The sequence below is a fragment of the Malaclemys terrapin genome, chromosome 24, assembly GCF_027887155.1.
Source record: "Malaclemys terrapin pileata isolate rMalTer1 chromosome 24, rMalTer1.hap1, whole genome shotgun sequence".
NCBI lineage: Eukaryota > Metazoa > Chordata > Testudines > Emydidae > Malaclemys > Malaclemys terrapin.
Genome location: NC_071528.1, coordinates 13,997,085 through 14,022,178, shown reverse-complemented (window position 1 = coordinate 14,022,178; position 25,094 = coordinate 13,997,085). Strand labels below are relative to the sequence as shown.

The window sequence follows — 25,094 nt, the reverse complement described above, 5'->3', positions numbered from 1 at the left end:
GGGAGGTGGATGTGCTGTGTGAGTGTGTGTGTGTGTGTGTGTGTGTGTGTGTGTGTGTGTGTGTGCTGGGAGGTGGATGTGCTGTGTGTGTGTGTGTGTGTGCTGGGAGGTGGATGTGCTGTGTGTGTGCGTGTGCGTGTGTGTGTGTGTGTGTGCTGGGAGGTGGATGTGCTGTGTGTGTGTGTGTGCTGGGGTGTGTGTGTGTGTGTGTGTGTGCTGGGAGGTGGATGTGCTGTGTGTGTGTGTGTGTGTGCTGGGGTGTGTGTGTGTGTGTGTGTGCTGGGAGGTGGATGTGCTGTGTGTGTGTGTGTGTGTGCTGGGGAGGTGGATGTGCTGTGTGTGTGTGTGTGTGCTGGGAGGTGGATGTGCTGTGTGTGTGTGTGTGTGTGTGTGTGTGTGCTGGGAGGTGGATGTGCTGTGTGTGTGTGTGTGTGTGTGTGTGTGCTGGGAGGTGGATGTGCTGTGTGTGTGTTTGTGTGTGTGTGTGTGTGCTGGGAGGTGGATGTGCTGTGTGTGTGTGTGTGTGTGTGTGTGTGTGTGTGCTGGGAGGTGGATGTGCTGTGTGTGTGTGTGTGTGTGTGCTGGGGAGGTGGATGTGCTGTGTGTGTGTGTGTGTGTGTGTGTGTGCTGGGAGGTGGATGTGCTGTGTGAGTGTGTGTGTGTGTGTGTGTGTGTGTGTGTGTGTGTGTGTGTGCTGGAAAGGTGGATGTGCTGTGTGTGTGTGTGTGTGTGCTGGGAGGTGGATGTGCTGTGTGTGTGTGTGTGTGTGTGTGTGTGCTGGGAGGTGGATGTGCTGTGTGTGTGTGCTGTGTGTGTGTGTGTGTGTGTGTGTGTGTGTGTGCGCTGGGGGAGGGGGGTCCTTCCATCTCTCCAGGGGCCCCTGGCAGCCGATGGGCAGCTGACGTGCGGCGGCTGCTCCTTCCATCTCTCACCTTGGGCTCCCCAGTCTGTCTGTCTCAGCCACCTGGGCAGGGACAGACTCTGTGCAGCACTTGGCTCCCTGGGGCCGTGAGCCTGGATTCACACCGCGAAGCGCTGCCCCCGGACCGGTCTGCCGGGCTCGCTCTCTGCTCTAACACAGACAGCAGCACTGCTGCAGTTTGAGCCCAGAGACCCCTGCCATCCAGCCAAGGCACCAGCCGGGTTGGAGAGAACAGCCCGGAGGCGGAGGAAGCTCAGTAAATCCATGGCCACTTTTTGCACCTACACCGCGGATGTGCACACCTGTGGCACAGGGATAACGGCCGGCCCCGCCCCCTCGCCAGTGCTAATCGCTGCAGTGTTCATGAGAAATAGGTTGCAGGTGGACTGGGAAGAATAAATCACTCCAGGTAAAAGTCACTTGCTCTTTGGTTTGGCTGGTGTTGCAGGCCGGGGAGGTGAAAGGCGTGCAGCGGATTGAATGGGGAAAGATCCTGACGGAAGCTCCAGCAGCATAAATCCGGAGGAAGCCGATTAAGCTAAGCGGAGAGACCCATTGGGACAGAGCAGAGGTTGGTCCATTGGCTCTTGCGGCCTCACAGAAATGGGCTGAGATCAGCGTGAGTCTGGCTCGTGTTCCCAGGCCGTGCACTGGGCAAGGGGTGGGAATCAGAGCAGGGAGCGAAGCAGGACTGGCTCAGGCTGCCTGGGAGTCTCAGCATTGCCGCTAACAATCTGGGAGGCATTGCGGATGCTGAACGCCAGCAAGGGCAGAGAAATCCCGTGAAGGCCCCTCGGGGCGACAGATGGGAGCAAGGAAAGCAAGCGAGGATCCCGTGGAAACCTGCAGCCGAACCCGTCTGGAGGGAGAGGCCTGGGGCAGGGCTGAAGGAGACCAGGGGGGGACTGAGAACTTGCAACGCGATGAGTTGGGGGCTGGGCCGGGCAATAGGGGCCCCGGTCATCGCTGGAGGGGGGTGTGAAAGGCTAGTGTAAGCCCCTGGCCAATGACCTGGAGGAACACCCAAAAGCATCACTGATAAAGTTTGCAGATAACCCAAAATCGGGGGCGTGGTAAACAATGCCGCGGACGGGTCCCGGATTGATTCAGCGCGAACTAGATCGCTTGGTCAGGGGGGCACAAGTAAACAAGATGCGTTTGAATACGGCCGGGTGTAAATATATACGTTGAGGAACAAAGTGTTGGGCGTATTTACAGGAGGGGGGACTCTGCCCTGGGAAGTGGTGCCTCTGAAAACGATTGCGGGGGGCCCTGGGGCGACTGCTGCTGAGATCCTGGGTCCCGTTTTGGTGCCCCCAACTCAGGAAGGATGCTGATAAACTGGAGAGGTTCGGAGAAGAGCCATGAGGATGATTAGAGGGCTAGAAAACCTGCCGTATAGCGAGAGTCGGTTTAGCTTAGCCAAGAGAAGGCTACAGGGTGGCTTGATCCCAGCCCATAGGTATCTCCATGGGGAACAGACATTTAACATGGGCTCTTGGGTCCAGCAGGCAGGGCGAGCACGCTCCAATGGCTGGAAGTGGAAGCTAGACGGATTCCGACGGGATCCAAGGCGTGCATTTTTCAGTGAGGGTAATTAGCCATTGGAACAAATGCCCCAGGGCCCGGTGGGTTCTCCCTCACTGGCAATGCTGAAATCCAGACAGGCTGTTTGTCTGCTCTGGGAAGGGTCTGGGGGCTGTTCTCCATCCCGGGCGATCCAGGGATCAGACCCTTCTGGCCTTGCAGGGGGTGAACGTAGGATCTCCCCAGCCTTTGCCATCTCCTGCTCCCCTTTCTCCTCCAGCCGCCCCCACTCACCTGAGCCCCAACCCCCCCCATCTCCCACGTGCCCAAAGCAGCTGGCTTCCAAACACCCAGGGAGCAGATGGTTTCCATGGCAACGGGCCGAATGACGCATTCCCAGTACTGCCAGCCCCTCTCCCCTCAGGGGAACCTGCCACCGCGCTCTGGCAGAGAGGGGGAGGGGGCGGTGATTGGCACCTGCCTTGGTGAGGGGAGCGGCAGGGGCCGGGCGCTGGCCCAGAAAAGGGCTGAGAGCATGCACAGCTGTGACACCGTCACACACACACACACACACACACAGGGACACGCACACGCACACAGAGGTGCACACACACGCATTCACGTGCACACACGGACAGGTGCGTGTGCCCACACACACACACATACGCTCCTATGCAAACACACCTGCTTGTGTCTATTCACACCCCCTTCCCCTCTCATCCTGCCCCCATCTGGCTCATGCACCTCGCCTGCCCCGTTCACCCCACACAGGGGTTGTCGTTTGGGCAAATCACTTCCTCTCTCTCCCCCCCGCCATGCCCTGCGTCTCTCTCCTCTGCTGTGGGTTTGTCTAGGACAGGGGAATCAATCTGGACTCAGGCAGAGGGTGGATTCACACAGCTGTCCCAGAGACAGTGTCCCCCTGGGGAACTATGCCGGGCTAGCTACACCGGCCGGTCCGGGGCAGGGACGGTCTCTCCCTGTGTGTCTGAGCAGCGCCTGGCACCCTGGGCCCTGAGCTCAGCTGGGGTCTCCAGAAACATGAATAAATAACACTGATCTGCCCCCGGGGGTTTCTAAGGCCCCATCACCTCAGTATTGACCCCCTCACCCGCTGCTTGCCCTACAGACACCACCCCCATACATTGTCCCCCAGAGGGGCATATTGCACCCCACTCTGACACACCACGCCCCCCCTCCAGCTGCAGTATGAGAGGTCTAGGTGCGCCCCCCTCGGCTGAGCCCTGATACTAGGCTGATGTGTGTGGGGGAGTGCAGTGCAAGACATCCATTTCCTGGGTGTAATGCTAGCAGGTTCCCAAAGCTGATGCCTGTGGAGGGGGGACATCACTGCATGCTGGGAGACACTTACCCTGGGCACCATGTGCCACCCTGGATCAGTGTCCCTGCCCAGACGGGGTGAGGGGACAGGTAACCTCCTCACCCACATCACCTGAGAGCCGGCCTCTGCCTCCTAGATTCCCAGCGGGTGCCAGGCGCTGTTCCTGGCTCTGGGGCGCGCGCGCGCACACACACACACACACACTCACTCACTCTCTCTCTCTCTCTCTCTCTCTCCCTGGACAAGGGCCCTCGCTGAGCAGCGCACCAGTGCCCTGGTGGGGACCCCTCCTGCTCCCTGCCCCAGCGCCCCCACTTTGGAGCTCGGGGCCTGCAGGGGTGACTCTACAGCTGACGAGCACCGAGGTGTCGGGCTCCCCACCAACCCGCCCCTATAGCAAAGCTCCCGTGTCACTCACCGAGCTGTGGCGTCCAGGTGCCAGCTGCTCCGTATCCGCAGAAATTCAGAGAACGGGGAAGGGGGGGGGGCCCATATGGGAACAGTGCCCATGACGCTGCTCTCGTGGGCCCATTGTTGGAGGGGTGGCGGGGTAAGAATGCAGGAGCCTCTGTACCCTGCAGGGGGTGGGAGCCTATGGCCGAGGGTCCTCTCTTGCCTGGACAAAGACAGCAGGCCCCCAGAGCAGAAAATTCCCCTCCCACTTTCTTATCGCTTTATCCCCAACGCTTTATCAGCACGCCTGCCCTGAGGCTCCAGGTGATAAAATGTGGGTTGGCCTGGCTCTTAATAAAGAAGCAAGGTGCTGTAACCCCTCCGCCCCCCCATGCCAGCAGGTAAAGGAGAGGGACAGCTGCCGAGGCGGAGGTCCCTTTAGGAGTCCCACCTGGGGTGATGGGTGGGGTTCCAGAGGTGGTTGGTGGCAGGGCAGTGGCTCCAGGCCCCAAGCGACTGGCCAGCTGGGGGGCTGCTCTTACAGGTGGGACTCGGCCACTGTGTCTCATTCGGCACTGGGCAGAGGGGATGGCCCTGTCCGTTGACCCTGCGCCAGGCCCCGTGGCCCTAGGGCAACCCCATGCTGGTGCGTTCCAGCTGCCGGTTCATAAGCGGAACGGACCAGGCACAAAGCTGGGTCCTCCACGGTGGGGGGGGGAGTGGGGAGTCTAGGGCAGGCACCTCCCGCCTTGGGGCAAAGGAGGCAGCCTCTAGCCCCAGGTGAAGCACTCCTCCAGGGGGCCTTTTGGCAGGGGAGGGATTCTGGGAAGGTTGCCACGGAGCCCTTGTTTAGAAGGAAGGGGTTGGAAGCTGGATACCAAGGTTGGCACGGCAGCCCTCGCCCAGGGGAGATGGGAAGTGACAGAATTGGGCAAGGCAGAGCCAAAGGACTGGTTGCAAAGCCCCTTGGTTCAGGAGTGACTGACCCAGACGGATGAGGGATCAAGCTCCGGATACTTCCACCTGGGGGAGATCAGATGTTCCCAGCCAGGCCATGCTGTAAGCCATTGATCACACCAACCATGCAGGAATGCAGGAGTAATTTATTTATTTCAGGAAGACTAGTTCTAGAATAAAGGCTACATTGTAATATCGTCTTGTTCCTTTCTTTCTTTGTTCGGTTTGTTTAAAAAGCCAGTAATGCATGGGAGCTAGTTACTGATCTCATGCTGGCGTCAGAGGGGGGTCGAGGCAGGACTGGTATTTACAATGCAAGATACGAGAGTTGAGTTTCAAAGCACCATACAATATTCAAGACGCCAGTCTCTTAGCTGGGAGGACGTTATCTTCAATATCATATGACCGGGCGAGATACACGTGTAAACGAACCTCTTGCTCCTCGTTATGATTATTACTGGGCCTCGTTTCAAGGTGATGTGGATGGGTCAGCCGGGGGAGGAACGAGCCGCCGGCGAACCCCGATGCAGAGAGTCTCCTCCTACTCGCTAGCGGACAAGCTGCCCCTGGTGAGGAGGCCCCCAGCACCCCCTAGGGGACGGGTTTGGGCGAGCAGAACATCCCTTCCCCGGTGTGGAGGCGGGAGGGGACCGCCTGGCTAAGCCACCCAAGGAGAAAGCTCGGCAGGGAACACGGCTAGTTCCTGGCGGGATTCCAGCTGCTTCCTGCGGAGTCCTTGGGCCGAAGGGAGCCCCCAGATCCTGCCCTGCCTGATGGAGCGAGGGGCTGGGCGGGGGTTCAGACAGAGCCCTCCCCTCTTCTTCCTCCAGCTGCACACCCAACACCCACACCCAGCTGCCCTCTCTGCGATCGGACCCACCCCCTTACTAGGCATTTTTGTGGCTGTCTCTGAGTATGCAGGGCTGGAGGGGGCCAGATGCTCCCCGCTGGCATGAAGCGACGCAGCCCCTATTGACGTCAGTGGGGATTTACTCCTGCTAGGGGAGCTGAGCCGGGGGCGGGCTGCCCCACAGAGATTTGCAGCCCAACTCTGCAGGCTCAAGGTGGCCAAGTCCTGCCCCCACTGGAGCACGGGGTAAAGTCTGGTCAGAACTTCTCCCCTTCGGGTGCTGCTTTGAACTAGGACTCTCCTGGGGTTTGCCAGGCTGCCCCCAACCCCCTGTGCTGCTTCCTTCACCGGCTCCATCCGTGTGGCCATGGTGATGTCCAGTGGCACCCGTCACCGTGGCATCAAGCCACCGGCAGGCGACCCCAACAAGGCAGCTGGGGGAGGGGTGGAGGGAGAGGCCACTGGGCCCAGGTCCAGACCTGCCTTGTATGCAAGACTTCCAAGAGTCCAGCATGCGGCGCGTACAGCCGGCCTGGCCTCGTTCCCTGGGGCCCAGCAGCACAAACCCAGGGGCGCCCCCGTCAGCGCTCCCCGCCATTGTGCTAGGTCAGGGCTCCTGAGGAGCCCCACACATTGTGCTTCGGCCGGCAGCTTCCGGGCTGTGAAGGGTTCAAGAGCCAAGGGGGCTGGTGAGTGGCAGGGCTGAGCTCAAGGGGCTCCTGCCGCAGAGAAGGGCCCAGGCTGCAGATTGGATCTGCAGCCAGAGTGGGGCAGAGTTCTGGGTCAGCCTATTACAACCACAGGGGCTGGGTGCAGGGTTTGGGTCCAGCTGGGATGGGCCTGGGGTCACCCCACTTGGCACGACTACCCCTGAGCATCTGCAGCCGTCGGACCGGGGGCCCAACGGGCAATTCCCTAGGGAGCGTAGGGATAAAATACCCCCGCCTTGGCCACCCCCTGCTGCAGTACTGGCATTGCCTGCTGCAGTGTTTGGGGCTGTCCCTGGAGCAGACCAGAGCGCTATTTAAACGGAGGAGGGCTCACTACAAAGGAGGCCAGTGGTGGGGGGCGCACGGCTGCTGTGCATTGGCAGGGAGGAAGGGTGGTACTGGGAGAGCAGGGAAGAAGGTCTTTCTAAGCTGGGTGGTACCCACTGGAGCAGACCTTGTGCCATCCGTGGCTGCTGGCTCGCTCACTCTGGTATGAGGGTTTAAGTGCAAAGGTTTCCCCTCCCCCCAGCTCCTGACTCAGACGTCACAGAGCTGGACCGTGGCCCTCTGCAGAGTCTGTGGCTGCTGGGGGAGGAAGGCTAGGAAGCAGCTCGGGATTCAGACATTTCTAGCTGGAGAGATCCAGCCAGATTTGCAAAGCAGGCCCCTAGTCCATGTGCAAAAACAGGAGACTGTGCGTGCAAAAGGGGAAGTGTGGAAACTGCATGTGCACAGAACACGCATTAGTGCAAGCACCAATAGGCAATCAAGCCTGCGGGTGCCCAGTTTTTACGTGCATATGCTTGTCTCCACCCATTGTGTGTGCACCATAGCCTGTTTTGCACCACCACCACCAGCTGTTGTGAACCAAGGGCTGCCTGCTTGCACCTGGAAATACACTGTTTGCACAAACAGTGGTGCTAGGGGCAGATGTTCCAAAGGCAGCCCCCAGTCACACCTTCCACCTCAGGCTGAGATTCTTACCAAACCTAGCACTGCCATGCATGCCCCGGCCCAGCATAGCCCAGTCCAGCCTGGCATAGCCCGGCCTGGCCCAGCCCGGCCCAGCCCGGCCCATCAGTTTGCCCCTCATCCCTGAACGCCCTGAAAATCCCACCGGCTCCACATTGCGTCCAAAACACCATCAAGGTGCTGGCACTCACCCCTCCTCCTTCACCTCTAGCCCTTTCGCCCCCACTGCTGGCTAGATATGTGCTATTCTTTGTGTCACTTCCGCACTACCGACCTCTCACGCTGCGCTGGTGCCACTTGGCATTTTGGCAACAACAAAAGAAAAAGGCAAATGCTGGGGATGAGAAAGGGATCACTTCTCGCTGGACACCACCTCACAGCTGCCTCGGCGTAAATAACTCCCTTCCAGATGGGTTCTGTCTCTTCTTGCTGCTTGACCATTCCTGGCCAGCTCCTCTAGGCTAGTGTCTCGTTCTCTTTAACTTGGCCATGGCCAGCTAAAATCCTCCTTGTGCCGATCACATGCATTTTGTTTTTCAGTAGCTCCCACTGTTCAAATAGCCAGGGCCTTCGACAACGTAGAGACCCCTCCTTTGAATGCCACTGCCCGATGGGGTATCGTACCCGCCCCAGGTGTCCTTGTCGGCTTCCAGGTCCTTGTGATTAACCAGCGTCTTTTGGAACTTGGGCAAACAACCTGAGAGCGGCCCCACCCCCAGCAGGGCCGCGGTGACCTTGGGATTGTGTTCCAGCCTGGACGGACAAAGCGCGTTGCCAGTCCTTCAAAGTCTCTGGGTAAGCGACGTACATCAGATCACCCCTTTGGGAGTTGTGTGTGTTCCTTTGACTGGTAAGGAAGGGTCTTGCGAGGGCTTGAGAGCAGCCTCTGCCCCCTCGCTTGTAGATTTGGGGTCTCGGCAGCGTTAGGGAACCAAATGAGGACTGACCCCCGTGCATTAAAAACCACCCCCCACTATGCCCCAGCTAAAAGTTGTCAGTGTTAGCAGCATTCTCTGTTCAGTTCGTGCCGGAATAGGTGAGTGTATCTATGAAGGGCTGAGTGTCCATGCCAAGGCTCAGACAGGTCTCCCCGCGGGCTGCACCCACAGACGGAGTCAAAAGCCAGAGAGTGGGGAAGAGAAGAGAGAAAACGTTGATCAAGAGTCTTCTTCCTGTGGCGTTTCCTCAACTTCCCCCACGCGTCCCTCATCTCGCTGCAAACGAACGAAACCGAAATGCACGTGTGCGATCCAGCCCCAGCCCCCAGTATTGCATATCCCCCTTCCAGAGAGCGAGACCGTGGCCCTCGTCGCCAGGGGAGGGGAACGTACCGAGCGTGGAATCGGAAAGGGAAACGGTCCCGGGTGAGCGTGCATCGCTGGCTCCCCAGAGCAGTCACAGTGATAAGATGCAGCGAGAGGGAGGAGTGGGGGAGACGGGAGGGCAACGCCGATGTTTAACTTGTAGGGCGGAGAAGAGACGAGGGACAGTCCGGTGCTTTACATAAGGCTGCATTTCCCCTTGATTTTGTCTGTCCTCTTCTGCTTGTTGGACCGCTTGCCGTCGATGTTGAGGCTCATGTTCCTCCTCTTCTCCAGGTTGAGCAGCTCCTGGAAGAGCTCCTTGACATTGTAGTTCATCTTAGCCGAGGTCTCCATGAAGGCGCACTTCCACTCCTTGGCCACAGCCTCCCCTTCCTTGGTCTCCACCTCCCGCTGGGTCTCGTCACACTTGTTGCCCACCAGCATGATGGGGATGTTGTCCACACTGCCCTTGATCTGTAGGATCTGCTGGTAGATGGGCTTCAGCTCCTCCAGGGACTGCTTGCTGGTGACGGAGAAGACTAGGATGAAGGCGTGGCCTTTGGAGATGGAGAGACGCTGCATGGCCGGGAACTGGTGGCTACCCGTGGTGTCGGTGATCTGCAGGGTGCAGACGCTCTTGTCGCAGCTGATGACCTGCCGGTAGGTGTCCTCGATGGTGGGGATGTACGTGTCCCGGAACGTCCCCTTCACAAAGCGCAGAACCAGGGAGCTCTTGCCCACACCGCCGGCTCCAAAGACCACCACCCGGTAGTCATTGCTTTGCTCGGGCATTTTGAACGGAAGATGCTGACGCACCTGGAAGGGGATGAGACAAAAGGGAGAGAGAAAGAGACACGTCACAGGGTAGGAACGACGAGGGGCAGGAATGGAATGAGCAGAGCAGGGCGGGAGGGGCCAGACTGGCTGTAGGGTTTGACCACCCAGTGCGGCAGACAGCTCATCTGTCATACCGGTTCCAACCATCAGTCCCTGCACTCCACCTCCCCATCTCCTCGGATCCTCCCATCAGCCCTGGGTCCCCCCGCCCCGGATCCTCCCACCAGCCCTGGGTCCCTCCGCCCTGCCATATGCCATATGGGTGACACCATCTAGTCTGTGGTGTCACCCACCAGACCCCTAATTACTCCTCTCCTATGTGAATGCAAGATCCTAGTCTTTGTCCTTTCCCCTCCCAACCCCAGCTCCATCTGGTCTTCTCCTGTTAGTTCTATTTCAACAGCATCCAGAAGCACCAACCATGATCAGGGGCCCCCTAGCGGGGGCTGCACAGGCTCCGAGTGACAGACAGGCCCCCAAATGCTCACAGTCCAAACGGCAAAGACTGGGTGGGAGAAAGGAAGGATCAGCATCCCCGTTTCACGGTCAATTCCCAGACCAGCCAATGTCTATAAGAAACAAGACAGACCCCCAGCCCGGTGCCTGCCTTACTCCATCGCGCCATAGGGCCATCAGAACTGGTAGCCTCCCCCGACAGCAGCCAAAAAGTGCAGCCCCCAAGTGCAGGAGATGCACAGGTGGAATAAACCCCCATCCCTGGGCTGTGCCGTAACAAATGTAACCCCGCATCTAGCTCCACCCCTGGCGGGGGCATTTACAGGGCCCCTGTCTCCTTCGTACCAGCAACTCCCATTTGGACCCAGAGGTTTCCATTGCTGTTAAATCTCCCCACACTTAGCCCTTAGCTTCTATTCTTCCCCCTAGCCTTGCTGAGGGGCTGTTAAGCACTATGATCCCCATTGCAGAGATGGGGAAACCGAGGCCCGGAGTTTGCACCTGCCTTGCCCAGGGTCACACAGCAGGAGATGCTTGAGGGTGCTGTGCCCACGAGACCACATGACTTCTCATCGTCCCACACGCCCAAGCACAGATGCAGGCCCGGCTTTTCACTGGCAGCAGCAGCGGTTCAGAGCCCCTGAGGGGGCCCAGCGGCGAAGCCGGGGCTGACCCCAGCTCCCATTCCAAAGGGAGACGCCGGGCTCCCCAGATCTGCTCATCAAACCCACGCAGGCCAAGCGGGAGGGTCGGCCCCAAGGGGTGATGAGAGTGAGACAGACAGGGACGCAGGGGTTACGCTCCGGTAGGGTGACCAGACAGCAAGTGGGAAAAATCGGGACAGGGAGGTGGGGGGTAATAGGCGCCTATGTAAGACAAAGCCCCAAATATCGGGACTGTCCCTATACAATCAGGACATCTAGTCACCTTACACTCTGGGCTCAAAGGCAGGCTCTGAAGAAAGGGCTGGGGACGGGGCTACGGAGACAGGCCAGTCGTCAATCTTCAAGCTGCAGCAGCTGAGGGCACGACTGTTACGTTCGCGCCCGAGGCCCCAGCTGGGATCAGGGCCCCATGGTGCCGGGTGCTGCACAGATGTGGGGAGAGACTGTCCGCAGCACAAGGAGCCTACACTTGAAATAGACAAGAGAGGCAAAGGCAGGGCCACTGTACCCATTTCACAGATGAGGGGATAAGGTGATAAGAGTCAGTGACTGGGCCATGGCTCCATAAGGATCAGTGGCAGACCCAGGACTTGAACCTGGCCCAGCGCCCCCAACCCTTAGGCTGGCTGGCTGGCCAGCCTCCCTCTTGCACGAATCACTTGGATTTCCCTGGCCCCTGGCACGCCAATGGCATCACCTCACCCACCGCTGAACTGCAGCCACCTCTGGGGTGGAGCGCGGCAGCTGGCAAGCAGCAGTTGCACAGGGCAACCCGGACTGTGCTAGTCTTGGAGCTTGAGACTGAGGGAGAATGACCAGGTCGGCTGGCCGGGGTTTGGCAATCCTGGAACCGGCGCTGCCTCCTCACAGGTCGCTGGTGCGGGGAAAGTGCTGGAGGAATCGGTTCTGCCGCCCCACACTGCAGCGGGAGGAGACTAAACCCCTGACTATCAGCATGGGGCCCTCTCCTCATCCCGCCGCCTGGGCCCACGCTGCCGATGGGCCATGGAAGTGAAGGGGACTCCAGGCAGTGCGGCTCCCCGGCTGCACCAGGGAAGCTGGCAGAGGGTCGGCCTGGCCCTGCATGCTAATCAGCCTCCTTGGGTGTTCTCCAGCCAAGCGGAGGCGGTGAGGAACGGCGATCAGCCGGAACCTCCCCCGCTGCTGTCACGCGCCCCCAACGCCGCAGAAGGGAGCCCTGGGCTTGGGGAGACGCTGGCTGGGCGTGGGATGGGGCCAGGATTCCCTGGGTTTCATGCCGGATGGACTGACTCCCGTGGGGTGACTCCTGCTTTGCAATGGGTGGGGGCTGGGGTATGTGCTGCTTGGTGGGGAGCCAGTGCTCCAATATCTCCCCCGCCCCCTGGATGCAGCATATCAGGGGTCTCCTCCTCCTCCGGGAAACCTCCATCTGCTGCCATCCAACCTCCCCCCCATGGGTCAGGCAGCCAGGAGCTCGCAGGACCCCCAGCTGGCAGGGTATCGGAGTGTGGGTCCGGTTGGACGCTACCCTCTTGCTCCACAGAGCAAGCCTACAGCCCCGGAGCAGGCTCAGAAGGGGGAGGGAGGGACACGGCTGTCAGCGCTGGTGCAGAGGGGCAGGAGAGCGACAGAATGGGGGCTGGGGAAGGCTGAGACACCCGGGATTTCCTGAGGGCCGGCTACAGTGTGTGCATGGAGGGGGGAACCCCACGGAGGTTTCACTTCCCCATCCCAGGTCTCGGAACGGGTAACTGGTGGGTGTGCGCTGGAAGTGGTCCGGACGCCTGAGTACACATCCCCTGGGGCCCGATCCTGACCCAGAGGCATAGTCCCATGGAAGTGGATAGAGTTACTCACTTGAGTGAGAATTAGCCATGTGAGTAGGGGGTGGCAAAATCAGGCTTCTGCATGTTGTTCTTTCGTTAACACTTAGGGGACCCAGCTGAGATCAGGGCCCCACTCTGCCAGGCGTGGCCCAGACACTGAGAGCCCGTCCCTGCCCCAGCTGAGATCAGGGCCCCCTTGTGCCGGGCGCGGCCCAGACACAGTGAGAGCCAGTCCCTGCCTCAAAGAGCTCACCGTCTAGACAAAGGAAGGCTCATTAACCCCATTTCACAGAAAGGAAACTGAGGCCCAGAAAGATTAAGGCCCACATTTTAGAAGGGATTAAGGTGCCTAAACACCTTTAAAAATCTGGGCAATCTCCTCGCAGCTAAACCACCCGTCCTCTCAACGCCTGGGTACTCCTGTCATGCGCCCATCAGTCCCTGAGTCCACCCCACAGGAGTCCAGTTCCAATTCTCTTCCTTCCCCACGCGCCTCTCCTAACTCCCATCTCCCCTTTGACACTGACAACCCCTGGGCTGGAGGTCTGTGCCCACCCCAGAATGGATCCTGGCTGTGCCAGTGCTGGGCATAGAGGAGAGATGGCTCACGACCCGCAGGGGGTAACCACTTCTCCCCACCCTCTGTGGGTTTTCTTTTTATCCACTCCAGCTCGGTTTCTCCCCAGCAACGGGCAATGGATCTAGAGGCCAGGTGGGGAAATTACTCGCAGCATCTGGCGATCTGGGTTTCCAAGCAGCCCTGCACTGCCAGGCAGCTCCGCAGTGGCACCGTGGGTCACGTCTGCACAGCAGCTGCTGTTTTAGCTATTTAAAAATAAAAAGGTGTGTGTGTGGGGGGAGGGGGTCTGTACATCCAGAGGAGTGGGGAATTGGGGGGGGGACACATTCTTCTAAATTCCCTTCTCATCGCTAGCAAAGGGTCCGTTTTTTCCGCCTATTGGATGAAATTCACCCCTGTGCAAAGGGCCAGGCCAGCAGTCCTGACTTCCAGCCCCCTGCTTTAACCTACTAGCCCCCACTCCACACCCAGAGCTGGGGATAGAGCCCAGGAGCCTTGACTCCCAGTCCCCTCTCTCTAACCACTACAGCCCCCTTGCTGAGGGGCGGCACTGCCCAAGAACCGCGCCGTCTGTTTGCCCTTGAAGAGTCCTTGTGGCATTGTCCCCACTGAGAAAGCCCCAGGCCCCTGCCCCAGAGCAGCCTGGGCCGGGGAACGTGCAGGAGGCAGTGCTGGGGCCTGCCTTGCTGCCTGGGGTGGACTTCCCAATAATAGATCAGCACTTTCTATTTTGATAAGATGCCACAGTGCAGCCATATGGCCAGTTCGCTGCCACCGGCACAGCATCTGTAGCAGGGTTGGCTGGAAGATCAGAGTCTTTGGGGGGGCGGGGGCTGGCTGGCTGCTGCCCCCTTTTGCCTTGGGGGCCCCGGCTTGGAGCTGACTCAGTTCAGCAATGACAGAAAGCCAGTGGCGTCGCCGTCCAAGGTGAAAGGATCGAGTTTGGGGGCTCTCAGTCCAGTAGCAGGAGGACACTAAATTCACCAGCACTAGCCAGCCGGGCTCTCGGCCGGCTTAGCAGACAAGCTGAGGATTGAGACGGCCACAGAGAGGCAGCTCCCCTCTCTGCCTATGGAGAAGTCAGGGGCTGGAGGATGAATAAAAGGCTTCAGTCTGCAGGGCTTTCAAATCGGCACCTTCAGCCAGCAATAAACGCTTGGGAAATTGACCCCCCCCACACCCTGCAACACTCAGGGGTGGGCGCTGCCTGGGGAGAACCCAGCACCGGAATGATCAAAGCCAGGGGCTGGGGTAGAGGACTGGGAGCCCCACACGTGCGCCATCCTTGACCTGCTTTGCTCTGTTGACATGGGGCGGAGGTAGCTGTGAAACTGTGGGGCCTTCGGCTCAGCAGCCATGTGGGGCTCCGTGCACAGTGCAGACCAATGAGACACACCCCCCGTGCTCTCGCCAATGGAGACTTTTCATTTGTCCTTTCCTGCCTCCGTTTTCCTGAAGGTTATTTTAGACTCAGTATATGCATTCTGCCCTTCGCACAGGGAAACGGTACGAATTTACAAGTAAAGGGAAGGATTCTTTGTAACTAGCAGCGCCAAATGCCACCTGGGACATAAACATCCTACTCAGTTCTTCGAACTTATAGCAACACTGGGAACAAAGGGACGTAATTCCTCTGGGCCTCGCGCAGTCATTCACACCAGTGCCCAGTGAATGCAAAGGCACCCGGATCTCGTAGCATCGTATACCGGCTCAGCACTAAGGTAAATGATGGCCCAAGGCCGCAGAGAATAGGACCCAAAGCTTCCACAGTCAGAAGCCAGTTGATGCTGTTGCTAGTGACCTCCGGGACAGAATATTGCTGGGATTACAGTACGCCCAGGCACCCCAGCTGAGATCAGGGCCTCATAGTGCCAGGCGCTGCACAGACACGCAGTGAGAGACAGGCCCTGCCCGGAAGAGCTCAGCACGTAATAGACAAAGGGTGGGAGGGGAAGTGACTTCCTCATCCCAGCAGGTCAGTAGCAGAGCTGAGATTCGAACCCAGGAGTCCTGATGCCCACTCTGCCAGACCACACTGCCTCATGTAGCTTTCATCTATTGTGTTCATAACACCTCCTGGAGGGCTAATGGGAGTGAAGCCTCCACTGCTGCATTCAAGTCAGCAGCCCTGACTCCGACAGACACACAAGTCAGCAGACCTGACTCCGTCTCCGACAGACACACAAGCTGCAGATCTGCTGAGCGAGCAGCTGCCATTTTCACACAGGCGTTTGTGGCTGTTTTAACGGCGGCGGCAGCGAAAGACACTTTTGATCAGCCACTTCCTAACCCCGGGGACAGCGTGAAAAACAACAGCACCCGCCAGGAGCTGCGGTTAATCACCCCTCTGGTGTATTGCATTACCCAGCAGCCCTGAATCCCGCTGGAGATTCTTTAATACCGTTCAGAAATTTCCCTCTGCCGTCCCCATCAATTATTGACGGAAATCGCTCCAAACAACAGAGAGCTTGTGTAAGACAGCCCGATTCACCAGTCACTGCACCTCACGAGCAACTCCAGTGAAAGTCAGTGGGGTACAGCCAGGGTGAGTGAATGGGGACAGGCAGGTTTGGGGAGGTGCTGAAGCTAATCTGCCCCATAGACTGCACCTGAGTCTGGACATCAGTGTGGTGTGGTGGATAGAGCATTGTGCTAGGAATAGGGACACCTGCTTCTATTCCCCGCCCTGCCACTGGCCTGGTGGGTGACCTTGGGCACGTCACTTCACCACCGTGCCTTGGTTTCCCCATCTGTGCAAGAGGGATCACGAGCTTGACAGTTGCTTTGTAAAGCGCTTTGAGCATGACTGATGATAAGAGCCAGGGATTAGAATCATTCCTCGGCCAATTGCAACAAGAGCATCTCCACTGCAGCTGGGAGCGAGCCAGAGAGACAGACTCGAGCTAGTGCACTAAAAATAGCAGCGTGGATGTCGTGCCTCCATCGGAGACACAGGCTAGCCCCCAGCCCCAGGGATCCAGGGGGCATCTCGCCCCCAGCCGCAGTATAGACCCAGTAATTAACAGGAGACTGAATGTGGCTTGGGTCCCGGTTTTCAAGGCAAGGCCCCCAATGTGCAGAACTGTGGGGAAAATCTGGTCACTTTCGTAGATTCCTAGACAGGTGCCGAACTCCTGCAAATAGCCCAGCCCCAGCGCTCCGTGTAGACAGGGCCGGTTGGATTAACACCATCCCAGCTGGTCCACAAGGGATTTTTAACCATAACAATCCCAGCCTGCCTGAGGACCTGATCCCCCCTGCTTCAGAGATGCCAGTGTGAAGTGGTGGTGAAATGCTACCAGGGCACAATGGTAAACTTTGCGCACCCACTTTGCACTGGTGTGAGCAGCCACACAAGTAGCAGGTGACGTGAGAATCAAGCCCAGACGGGGTTAGTTACCCTGACCCGGCAAGGTCATGCACTGACGTTGGGGCCTACTTTGCAAGTGAAGACAAGCACCCTGGAGATGGGAGGCTGAAGTCTCGGGGCAGCTACGTGGCAGCTGGACGTCCTCTGTTTTTCAGTAATACACAAACATCTCAGAGCCCAATACTGGGCTGGACGGGGGCTCCCCCACACCCCAAGGCTGGCAGAGTCCCAGGCGTGCCTTGCCCTGTCTCTCTCTAGGCCAGCTCTTGCTCCAGGCCTTGAAACAAATGCTTCTCCCAGAGACCATTGGCTTCAGATCACCAGCTCCAACCTCCCCCCACCCCCAACTGTTACCTCTTGGGTGGCCTGTGCATAATGAGTTTGCTCAGTCTCCGCCCATCTTCCCAGGGTGTTCAGATCACAGACACAAAACCACATCGGCACCCAGATTTTCCAAAGCACCCAGCAGCTCCCACTGGGAATCCACCACCCCTCCCCCATTGAGAACAATGGAGAATCCACCCCCATCCCCTACTGAAAACAACAGAGAATCCCCCCCCCCGCCTAATTGAGAACAATGAAGAATCCACCACCCCTCTCCCCATTACAATGAAGAATCCACCCCTGCATTGAGAACAATGGAGAATCCACCCCCCTCCTCCCCAGTACAATGGAGAGCTGAGCCCCATTGAGAACAATGGGAACGGAGGGCCTGTGAAAACCTGGCCCCAGTTGAACATCTGAGCAGACAAAGCTCTGAGTAGGCAGCTGGACCATGGAGCAATCAGCACAGAGGAGACTGTTGTGGGGCAGCAAGGGGGGGGAGGTTAACCAGATGCTAAAACCCTTTGTCTTTCCCCTGCTCCAGGGCCCCTGCAGGCTGAAGGCCCCTCTGATCTGCTAGCTGGGCTAGGCAAGGCTGGTTCGTGCTCTCAAAACATCCTGATCCCTTCACAAGGGTCCGAGCAGCTGGGAGGGGAACCGGTGCGAGGACAGGGGGGGAAAGGGGCCTGCACAGGCCAGCAATGGAAAAGTCCCCCCAGCACATCTGACACCTCACCAGCTGCTTTCATTCCCAGTCTGGCTGCTTTAGTGAGTCTCTTCCCTACCCCCACCCCAGCCCGGTTTGGGTATGTAAACCATCGCTGGTTAGGCATTGCTCTAAGTTAATGTAATGCTGGTGAAAGACAGAACAGGGGGACCCAGGAAAGATGGGCTTGTGGTAAGGCATTGGAAAGGGACTTGTTAATCCGCTGCTGCGCTCCAACCCAGAGATGGCTGCATTTCAGTGGTGGGTGAGGTGATTCCTTAGAGGCAAAAGGGGTAAGGGAAACCCAAGATACTATGGGAGGGGGGGTTAGTCTTGTGGTTAATGCTAATGGGTGCTGAGGACTTTGGATAATCTGGCCACATCCTTCAGCCACCTCGGTGGGAGCTGAGCTCCCCTAACAACGTGGCCTCACCTGAACCAGCCACTTCTGGGGAGGGAGGAGCGGCCAGGTGGAGAAGAGGCTGGTCTGATTGTGTGTGTGTGTTTGGCTGGGGAGCAGGCTGGGAGGCTGTTGGGGTGTGAACCCCTCAACTGATACTCTGGGTCTGCAAAACTGTTCCGGATCCATCACCCTTTTTGCCCCTTGTCATTTAACCTCACGGGTTTTTCCCTCCAAGGGCAGGTCCAGGTACAGACCCAAACACATTTCCCCAGCCAGCCCCTGCTTTGTGTTAGGATGGGACCCTCTCTGCCTTGAAATCCAGGCCAGCACAGGGGGCTCTGGCCACTGCACAAAACCTGCCTGCGTTTTCTTCTCTCTCCTTTCTGCTCCCTTTCCCTGCTGCAGTTTCCCACATTCCCCCCAGCCGACCTTCTCCTGTCCCCAGCCTCTCTCCTCAGCGGAACGCGAACAGCGGCCCAGCCGGAGCCAGCCTTTCAACCTCCTGAGCTTAGCTTGGATTCAAACGTCAGTGGAATGAGTTTGCCAGGCCTGCTGAACAGCCAGTTGGGATCTTGGACAGAGAGGAACCAGCCAGGAGACGCCAGGGATTTCTCTTCTGTTGTCCTTGGAAAGACAAAGGCCGGGGTTTGAAGCGTTGAACACAGAGGATTCTGCTGTTCCGAACCCAAGCACTGAGCCACCCTTTAAACTACAGAGCTCTCCGACGGCCTTGTCTACACTGGGCAAATGGACCATGTTAGAAGGCATGTTAAGAGAGGCAGTGTTTCCCAGTGGTGAGGGCACTTTGCTAGGAGCCAGCCGACCTGCGTGCTAGTCTCAGCTCTGCCACTCACCTACGGGGTGATCTTGGGCATGTCACTTTACTGCTCTGTGCCTCAGTTTCCCTCTTGCCCTTCGTCTTGTCCATTTAGATTGTCAGCTCTTTGGGGCAGGCACTGCCTCTCACTGTGTGTCTGGGCAGCGCCCGGCACAATGGGGCCCTGATCTCAGCTGGGACAGGGTCTGTCTCTCGTCGTGTCTCTAGGCAGTGCCTGGCACAACGGGGCCCTGATCTCAGCTGGGACAGGGCCTGTCTCTCACTGTGTGTCTGGGCAGCGCCTGGCACAATGAGGCCCTGATCTCAGCTGGGACAGGGTCTGTCTCTTGTCATGTGTCTAGGCAGCGCCTGGCACAACAGGGCCTGATCTCAGCTGGGACAGGGCCTGTCTCTCACTGTGTGTCTGGGCAGCGCCTGGCACAATGAGGCCCTGATCTCAGCTGGGACAGGGTCTGTCTCTTGTCATGTGTCTAGGCAGCGCCTGGCACAACAGGGCCTGATCTCAGCTGGGACAGGGCCTGTCTCTCACTGTGTGTCTGGGCAGCGCCGGGCACGACGGGGCCCTGATCTCAGCTGGGAACTCTGGAGGCTAGCATTATAATAAATATGATTTTGCCCTGGAAAGGGACCGTCATGTCCAGGCAACGAGGGACTCTGGCCTTAACCACGAGCAGCTAACACATTTGTCCATGTCCACACTAAGTGCTACTTCAGGGTTAAACTCATGTTAGCACACAGCCCACCACCACGCTACAACTCCCCAGTGGAGACACAGCCAGACTTGCAGCAGACAACACCCATCCCCATCTCCCCTGTTTCAAATCACACGAAGGGTTCCACTCTGGTGCCATGGTTTCCAGCTACCCCCTGGTGGGCACATCCCAGAGAAATGAGGGGACGGGCGAGATAGGCCAAAGGGTAAAGAAGTGGTTGGGGTGCCAGCCTGTGACAAGGGTCAATTCCCGGCTCTGGCACAGATGCCCTCGGTGACCTTGGGTGAGCTGATTAGGTCCGAACCCTCAAAGGGATTTAGGTTCTTCACTCCCACTGATGTCTATGGGAGTCAGGTGCTTAAATAGTGGGGTGGGGGGGCAGTGCCTCAGTTCCCCATCTGTGCAATGGGGACAATAGCCGTCCCCCTCCCCTCCGGCTTGTAGGGATAAATACTTCAAAGATTGCGAGGCACTCGGGCCCCATGGTAACAGGGGGCAATAGAAGCCTCTCAGCAGGGGAGGTGGGTCCCTCCCACCTTCTGCTTCACTAGGTGACACCAGCCCCTGGGTGCAAAATCCCTGTGCTTCGCCCTGAGCCACTGGTGCCTTCGCCCCACCAAGCTCGCAGCCCCCCTTGCGCCCCCAAGGCCCCTCAGGAGGCTGTGAGGAGATCACCGGTGGCACTGAGCAGCCTCACCCAGGGCCTGAGGGCTCCCGACCTGCTTGGCAAGGGGGTAGATTTGGGCTGAGGAGGTGACAGAAGCAATCGCAGGTGGTAAATTCCCAGGGGTGCAGGGAGAGCGAGCGAGCAGACAGGTCTACAGCCCCAGGCATCACTCCCCCCTCCTCTGCAAACTCCGCCCGGCCCTCGGGCGTTGCCCAGCTCATGTGCCAACGCTTGGGTTGGCGTGTGCAGGACACAGCGCTGGGCTGGGCTCTCTTGCTCTTCATGATATGAAGGCCAGAGGTGGGCACCGAGCTGTCGGGGTGACGGGACAGGCCCGTCCCTGTCCTGCCCCTTCATTCCCAGGGACGTCCCAAGGACCTCAGAAAGCCCCACGGCCCAAGTGGGGGCAAGGCACCCGCTGCTGACAACAGTATCGGTTCCCCCCACTTTTCAGATGATTACAAGGGGCCTGATCCTTCGAGGAGCCGAGCACCCTCAGTTCATCCAGGATGGATGGGAGTCAGACAGCACCCAGCACCCCATCTGGTCACCTTCATCAGGACATCCCCTCGCTACCCCAGCCAGCAGAATCCGTACAGCAAGGCCATTATCCTGCGGTCCCCAGAGCAGACAGGACCCAGGATAAGGCAAGTTTCAGGGCGGGGGGGGGGGGGACCTTCATATTCTTAGAGCAACACATGGCGATTAACTCTCCAAGCCACTTCTCTGGTACTGGGGGGGCATGGCCCAGAAGGGGGGGTGCTCCTGGCACCCACTGTGCCCCACCTTCATCTCTGGCATTTGGCAGGGCCTGAAACATTTTGGGTTTCACCAGGTGGAGTGTGTGTGGGGGCAGGTGGGACTGCCAGCCGGGTTCTTCCAGTATCCAGCACTGTCCGCCCAACCCCCTACGCTGCATGGTTTGCCCAAACCAGTTTGATCTACCATTCGGGTTACAGGAGCCTTGGACAACTGAGTGCAGGCCTGGGGCCGCGTCAAGGGTTCCCATGGTGCTTCACAAGCAATGGTCTGTGTGTGTGTGTGTCGTGTGTGTGTGTCCGTGTGTGTGTGTTGTGTGCCGTGTGTGTGTGCGTGCTCTATGTATATATACAGAGAGAGATCTAGAGATAAATAAACACGTGTGTATGACCTCTAGATATGCGTGTGCGCATGTATGTGTGACCTATATGTATGTATATACAGAGAGAGTTAAACATATGTGTCTGCTCTACATAAGAACATAAGAACGGCCGTATCGGGTCAGACCAAAGGTCCATCTAGCCCGGTATCCTGTCTACCGACAGTGGCCAATGCCAGGTGCCCCAGAGGAAGTGAACTGAACAGGTAATGATCAAGTGATCTCTCTCCTGACGTCCATCTCCACCCTCTGACAGACAGAGGCTAGGGACCCCATTCCTTACCCGTCCTGGCTAATAGCCATTAATGGACGTAACCTCCATGAATGTATCCAGTTCTCTTTTGTATGTATATATATAGAACTCTAGATACACACACAGACACATCCACACACGTACACACATTCCCATCCACTCCAAGAGCTCGTTAACAACTCCCGCCTGGTTTGCACGCGTCTGTTCATGCTCTGAACAAAAATACCTTGATTGCAACCATAGCTATTGGATCCAATTCACCTAATAGCAGGCTGCGCCTTCATTAGCAGCACAACCCTCTGATTAGGAAATGGAGTGTGTGGAGAGGAGTAATTGAGGGGGTTTATTTTGGGGGCTCCATGAGCCAGCTGGCTGCCTTATGATCACCTTCCCGCACAGAACACGTAACTAGTGCTGTGGAATGGGGGGTTATTTTCATATATTGCCTACAGAGGGTCAGAATAGTCGTGTACAGCTCGGCACGGAATAAACAACGGCTAATTCCTGATGGGCAGTGAGGAAATACTGCACTGGAGAATGCAAAAAGCACAAAAGGAAGATGCCCGCTATACAGGATGGAGCTATAAACAGTTACAGGATAGATAGATAGATAGATAGATAGATAGATAGATAGATAGATAAGGGGGTGTCTGGGGATAGATAGATAGATAGATAGATAGATGGGGTGTCTGGGGATAGATAGATAGATAGATAGATAGATAGATAGAGGGGGTGTCTGGGATAGATAGATAGATAGATAGATAGATAGATAGATAGATAGATAGAGGGGGTGTATGGGGATAGATAGATAGATAGATAGATAGATAGATAGATAGATAGATAAGGGGGTGTATGGAGATAGATAGATAGATAGATAGATAGATAGATAGATAAGGGGGTGTATGGAGATAGATAGATAGATAGATAGATAGATAGATAAGGGGGTGTATGGGGATAGATAGATAGAGGGGGTGTCTGGTGATGGACAGATAGATAGATAGATAGATAGATAGAGGGGGTGTCTGGGGATAGATAGATAGATAGATAGATAGATAGATAGAGGGGGTGTCTGGTGATAGATAGATAGATAGATAGATAGATAGATAGATAGATAGATAGATAGATAGATAGATAGAGGGGGTGTCTGGGGATAGATAGATAGATAGATAGATAGATAGATAGATAGATAGAGGGGGTGTATGGGGATAGATAGATAGATAGATAGATAGATAGATAGATAGATAGATAAGGGGGTGTATGGAGATAGATAGATAGATAGATAGATAGATAGATAGATAAGGGGGTGTATGGAGATAGATAGATAGATAGATAGATAGATAGATAAGGGGGTGTATGGGGATAGATAGATAGAGGGGGTGTCTGGTGATGGACAGATAGATAGATATGGGGTGGAGGGAAATGAGAGAGGCAAGATAGATAGCTAGATCTATACAGAAATACGTACATAAATCAATCTATACACCTCAGGACATACGCATGGATACTGCATATGTACATCAATGGATATACATAGATACCTCTATTCATACACATCTCCATATATTGCTATGTACACGGATAGACACATTCACACACAGATATACACACAGACCCATGCATGTGGAGATGCCCTTCCCTGTGTAGATAGATGTACAGGTGTGTATACAAAGATCTGACTGCAGAGATAGATGCCCGCACAGTCAGATGGCTAGAGGGGTGTGTATGACGATAGGTGGATAGAGGGATAGAGAGAGGGGTATGGAGACGGGGGGGGAGGGCGGTTGAGGACAGGGGGTGTGTGGATGGGTGGGTGGGTATGGGGATAGGTGGATAGAGGGGGGATATGAGGATGGGGGGGTAAGAGGATAGAGGGGTGGATCTGAGGACAGGGGGTAGGTATGAGGATAGAGGGACGGGGGTATGAAGATGGGGGGTGGATATGAGGATGGGGGTATGAGGACGGGGGGTGGGTATGAGGACAGGGGTATGAGGATGAGGGGATGGGGGGCATCTGATGACAGGGGGGTATGAGGATGAGGGGTGGATCTGAGGATGGGGGATATGAGGACGGGGGGTGGATCTGATGACAGGGGGATCTGAGGATGGGGGTGGATCTGATGACAGGGGGGATCTGGGGACGGGGGTATGAGGATGGGGGTGGATCTGATGACAGGGGGATCTGAGGACAGGGGGGTATGAGGATGGGGGGATCTGAGGACTGGGGGGGTATGAGGATGGAGGGAGATCTGAGGGCGGCGGATGGATCTGATGACAGGGGGATCTGAGGACTGGGGGGGTATGAAGATAGGGGGATGGGGGGGTATGAGGATGGGGTGATCTGAGGACGGGGTGGATTTGATGACAGGGGGGGATCTGAGGACAGGGGGGTATGAGGACTGGGGGGGATCTGAGGACGGGGGGTATGAGGATGGGGGGATCTGAGGACGGGGGGTGGATCTGAGGACGGGGGGGATGAGGATGGGGGGTATGAGGACGGGGGGTGCATGAGGATGGGGGGATCTGAGGACTGGGGGGGTATGAGGACGGAGGGGGATCATTTACACCCGCCCCACCTCCCCAAGGGTCCGGGGCTCTCGGGTCCGATGTGCTTTTCAGTGCCAGCCCCCCCGGCCCGCGGGGCTCCGCTGCAAGGCTCCCTGCCCCGCCCCCCGCGATCGGGCTGCACTGGGGGGTGGGGGTGGGGGGCACCAAGCGAGCCCGGCGAGCTCGCCGCCAGCCGCGCCCGGCGCTGCCTTACCGTCCGCCCGGCCCCGGGCTGCAGCCGGCTTCCCGCGGCGTGTGCTGGGGCCGCGCTCCGAGCCCCCCGGCCGGCTCCTCCGGCCGCCCCCGCCTCCGGGCCAGCCCCGGCCACTCGCGCAGGGAGCGGGGCGCTCGCTCATCGGTCAGCGGCGCAGCTCGGACCCCAGCCCCGACCCCGGCTCCTCCCTCCCCGCCCGGCGCGGCGCGGCACCGCCAGCTCTGCGCACAGGCAGCCGCGGCTGGCGAGCGCCTGACACCGGGCGGCTCCAGCCCGGGGGGGGGAGAAACTCCTCCCCCAGGCCGGGGTGGGAGCACACGAGCCGCTGGCGCAAGGAGGATGCTGCAGCCCCCCCCCCCACCCCCGGGTCCTGGGGGATTCAGACCCTCAGGCCAGGGGGGGCTTTGGGGGTCTGACCCCTGCCTGGCCCAGGCCGGAGACCTGCCCCCAGCCTCCTCCCTCCAGCCCCCTGGGCCTAGGAGCCAGGAGAAGGGCAGGGGGCAGAGGCAACCGGGTGTTCGTGTGATAACCCAGCGGGGAGGGGAGGACATGGACCAGCGGAGGGACCCAGCACAGAGACCTGAGCCACCTGGCTGGAGGC

The 25,094-nt window shown here is 57.9% G+C and overlaps 1 protein-coding gene across 1 annotated transcript; it reads right to left on the bottom strand.

Moving 5' to 3' along the window:
• Positions 1-5,269: 5,269 nt before the first annotated feature.
• On the bottom strand, positions 5,270-24,668 carry DIRAS1 (DIRAS family GTPase 1). Its single transcript, XM_054013857.1, has 2 exons — positions 24,494-24,668; positions 5,270-9,793 (listed from the first exon to the last, which is right to left on the bottom strand). The coding sequence occupies exon 2, from the start codon at positions 9,767-9,769 to the stop codon at positions 9,173-9,175; it is 597 nt and encodes a 198-aa protein (XP_053869832.1). The 5' UTR covers positions 9,770-9,793; positions 24,494-24,668; the 3' UTR covers positions 5,270-9,172.
• Between the last annotated feature and the right edge of the window lie 426 nt (positions 24,669-25,094).

What these genes read in the sequence shown, in the direction of transcription:
- DIRAS1 (XM_054013857.1), bottom strand. Translation starts at nt 9,769, where the DNA reads ATGCCCGAGCAAAGCAATGACTACCGGGTGGTGGTCTTTGGAGCCGGC.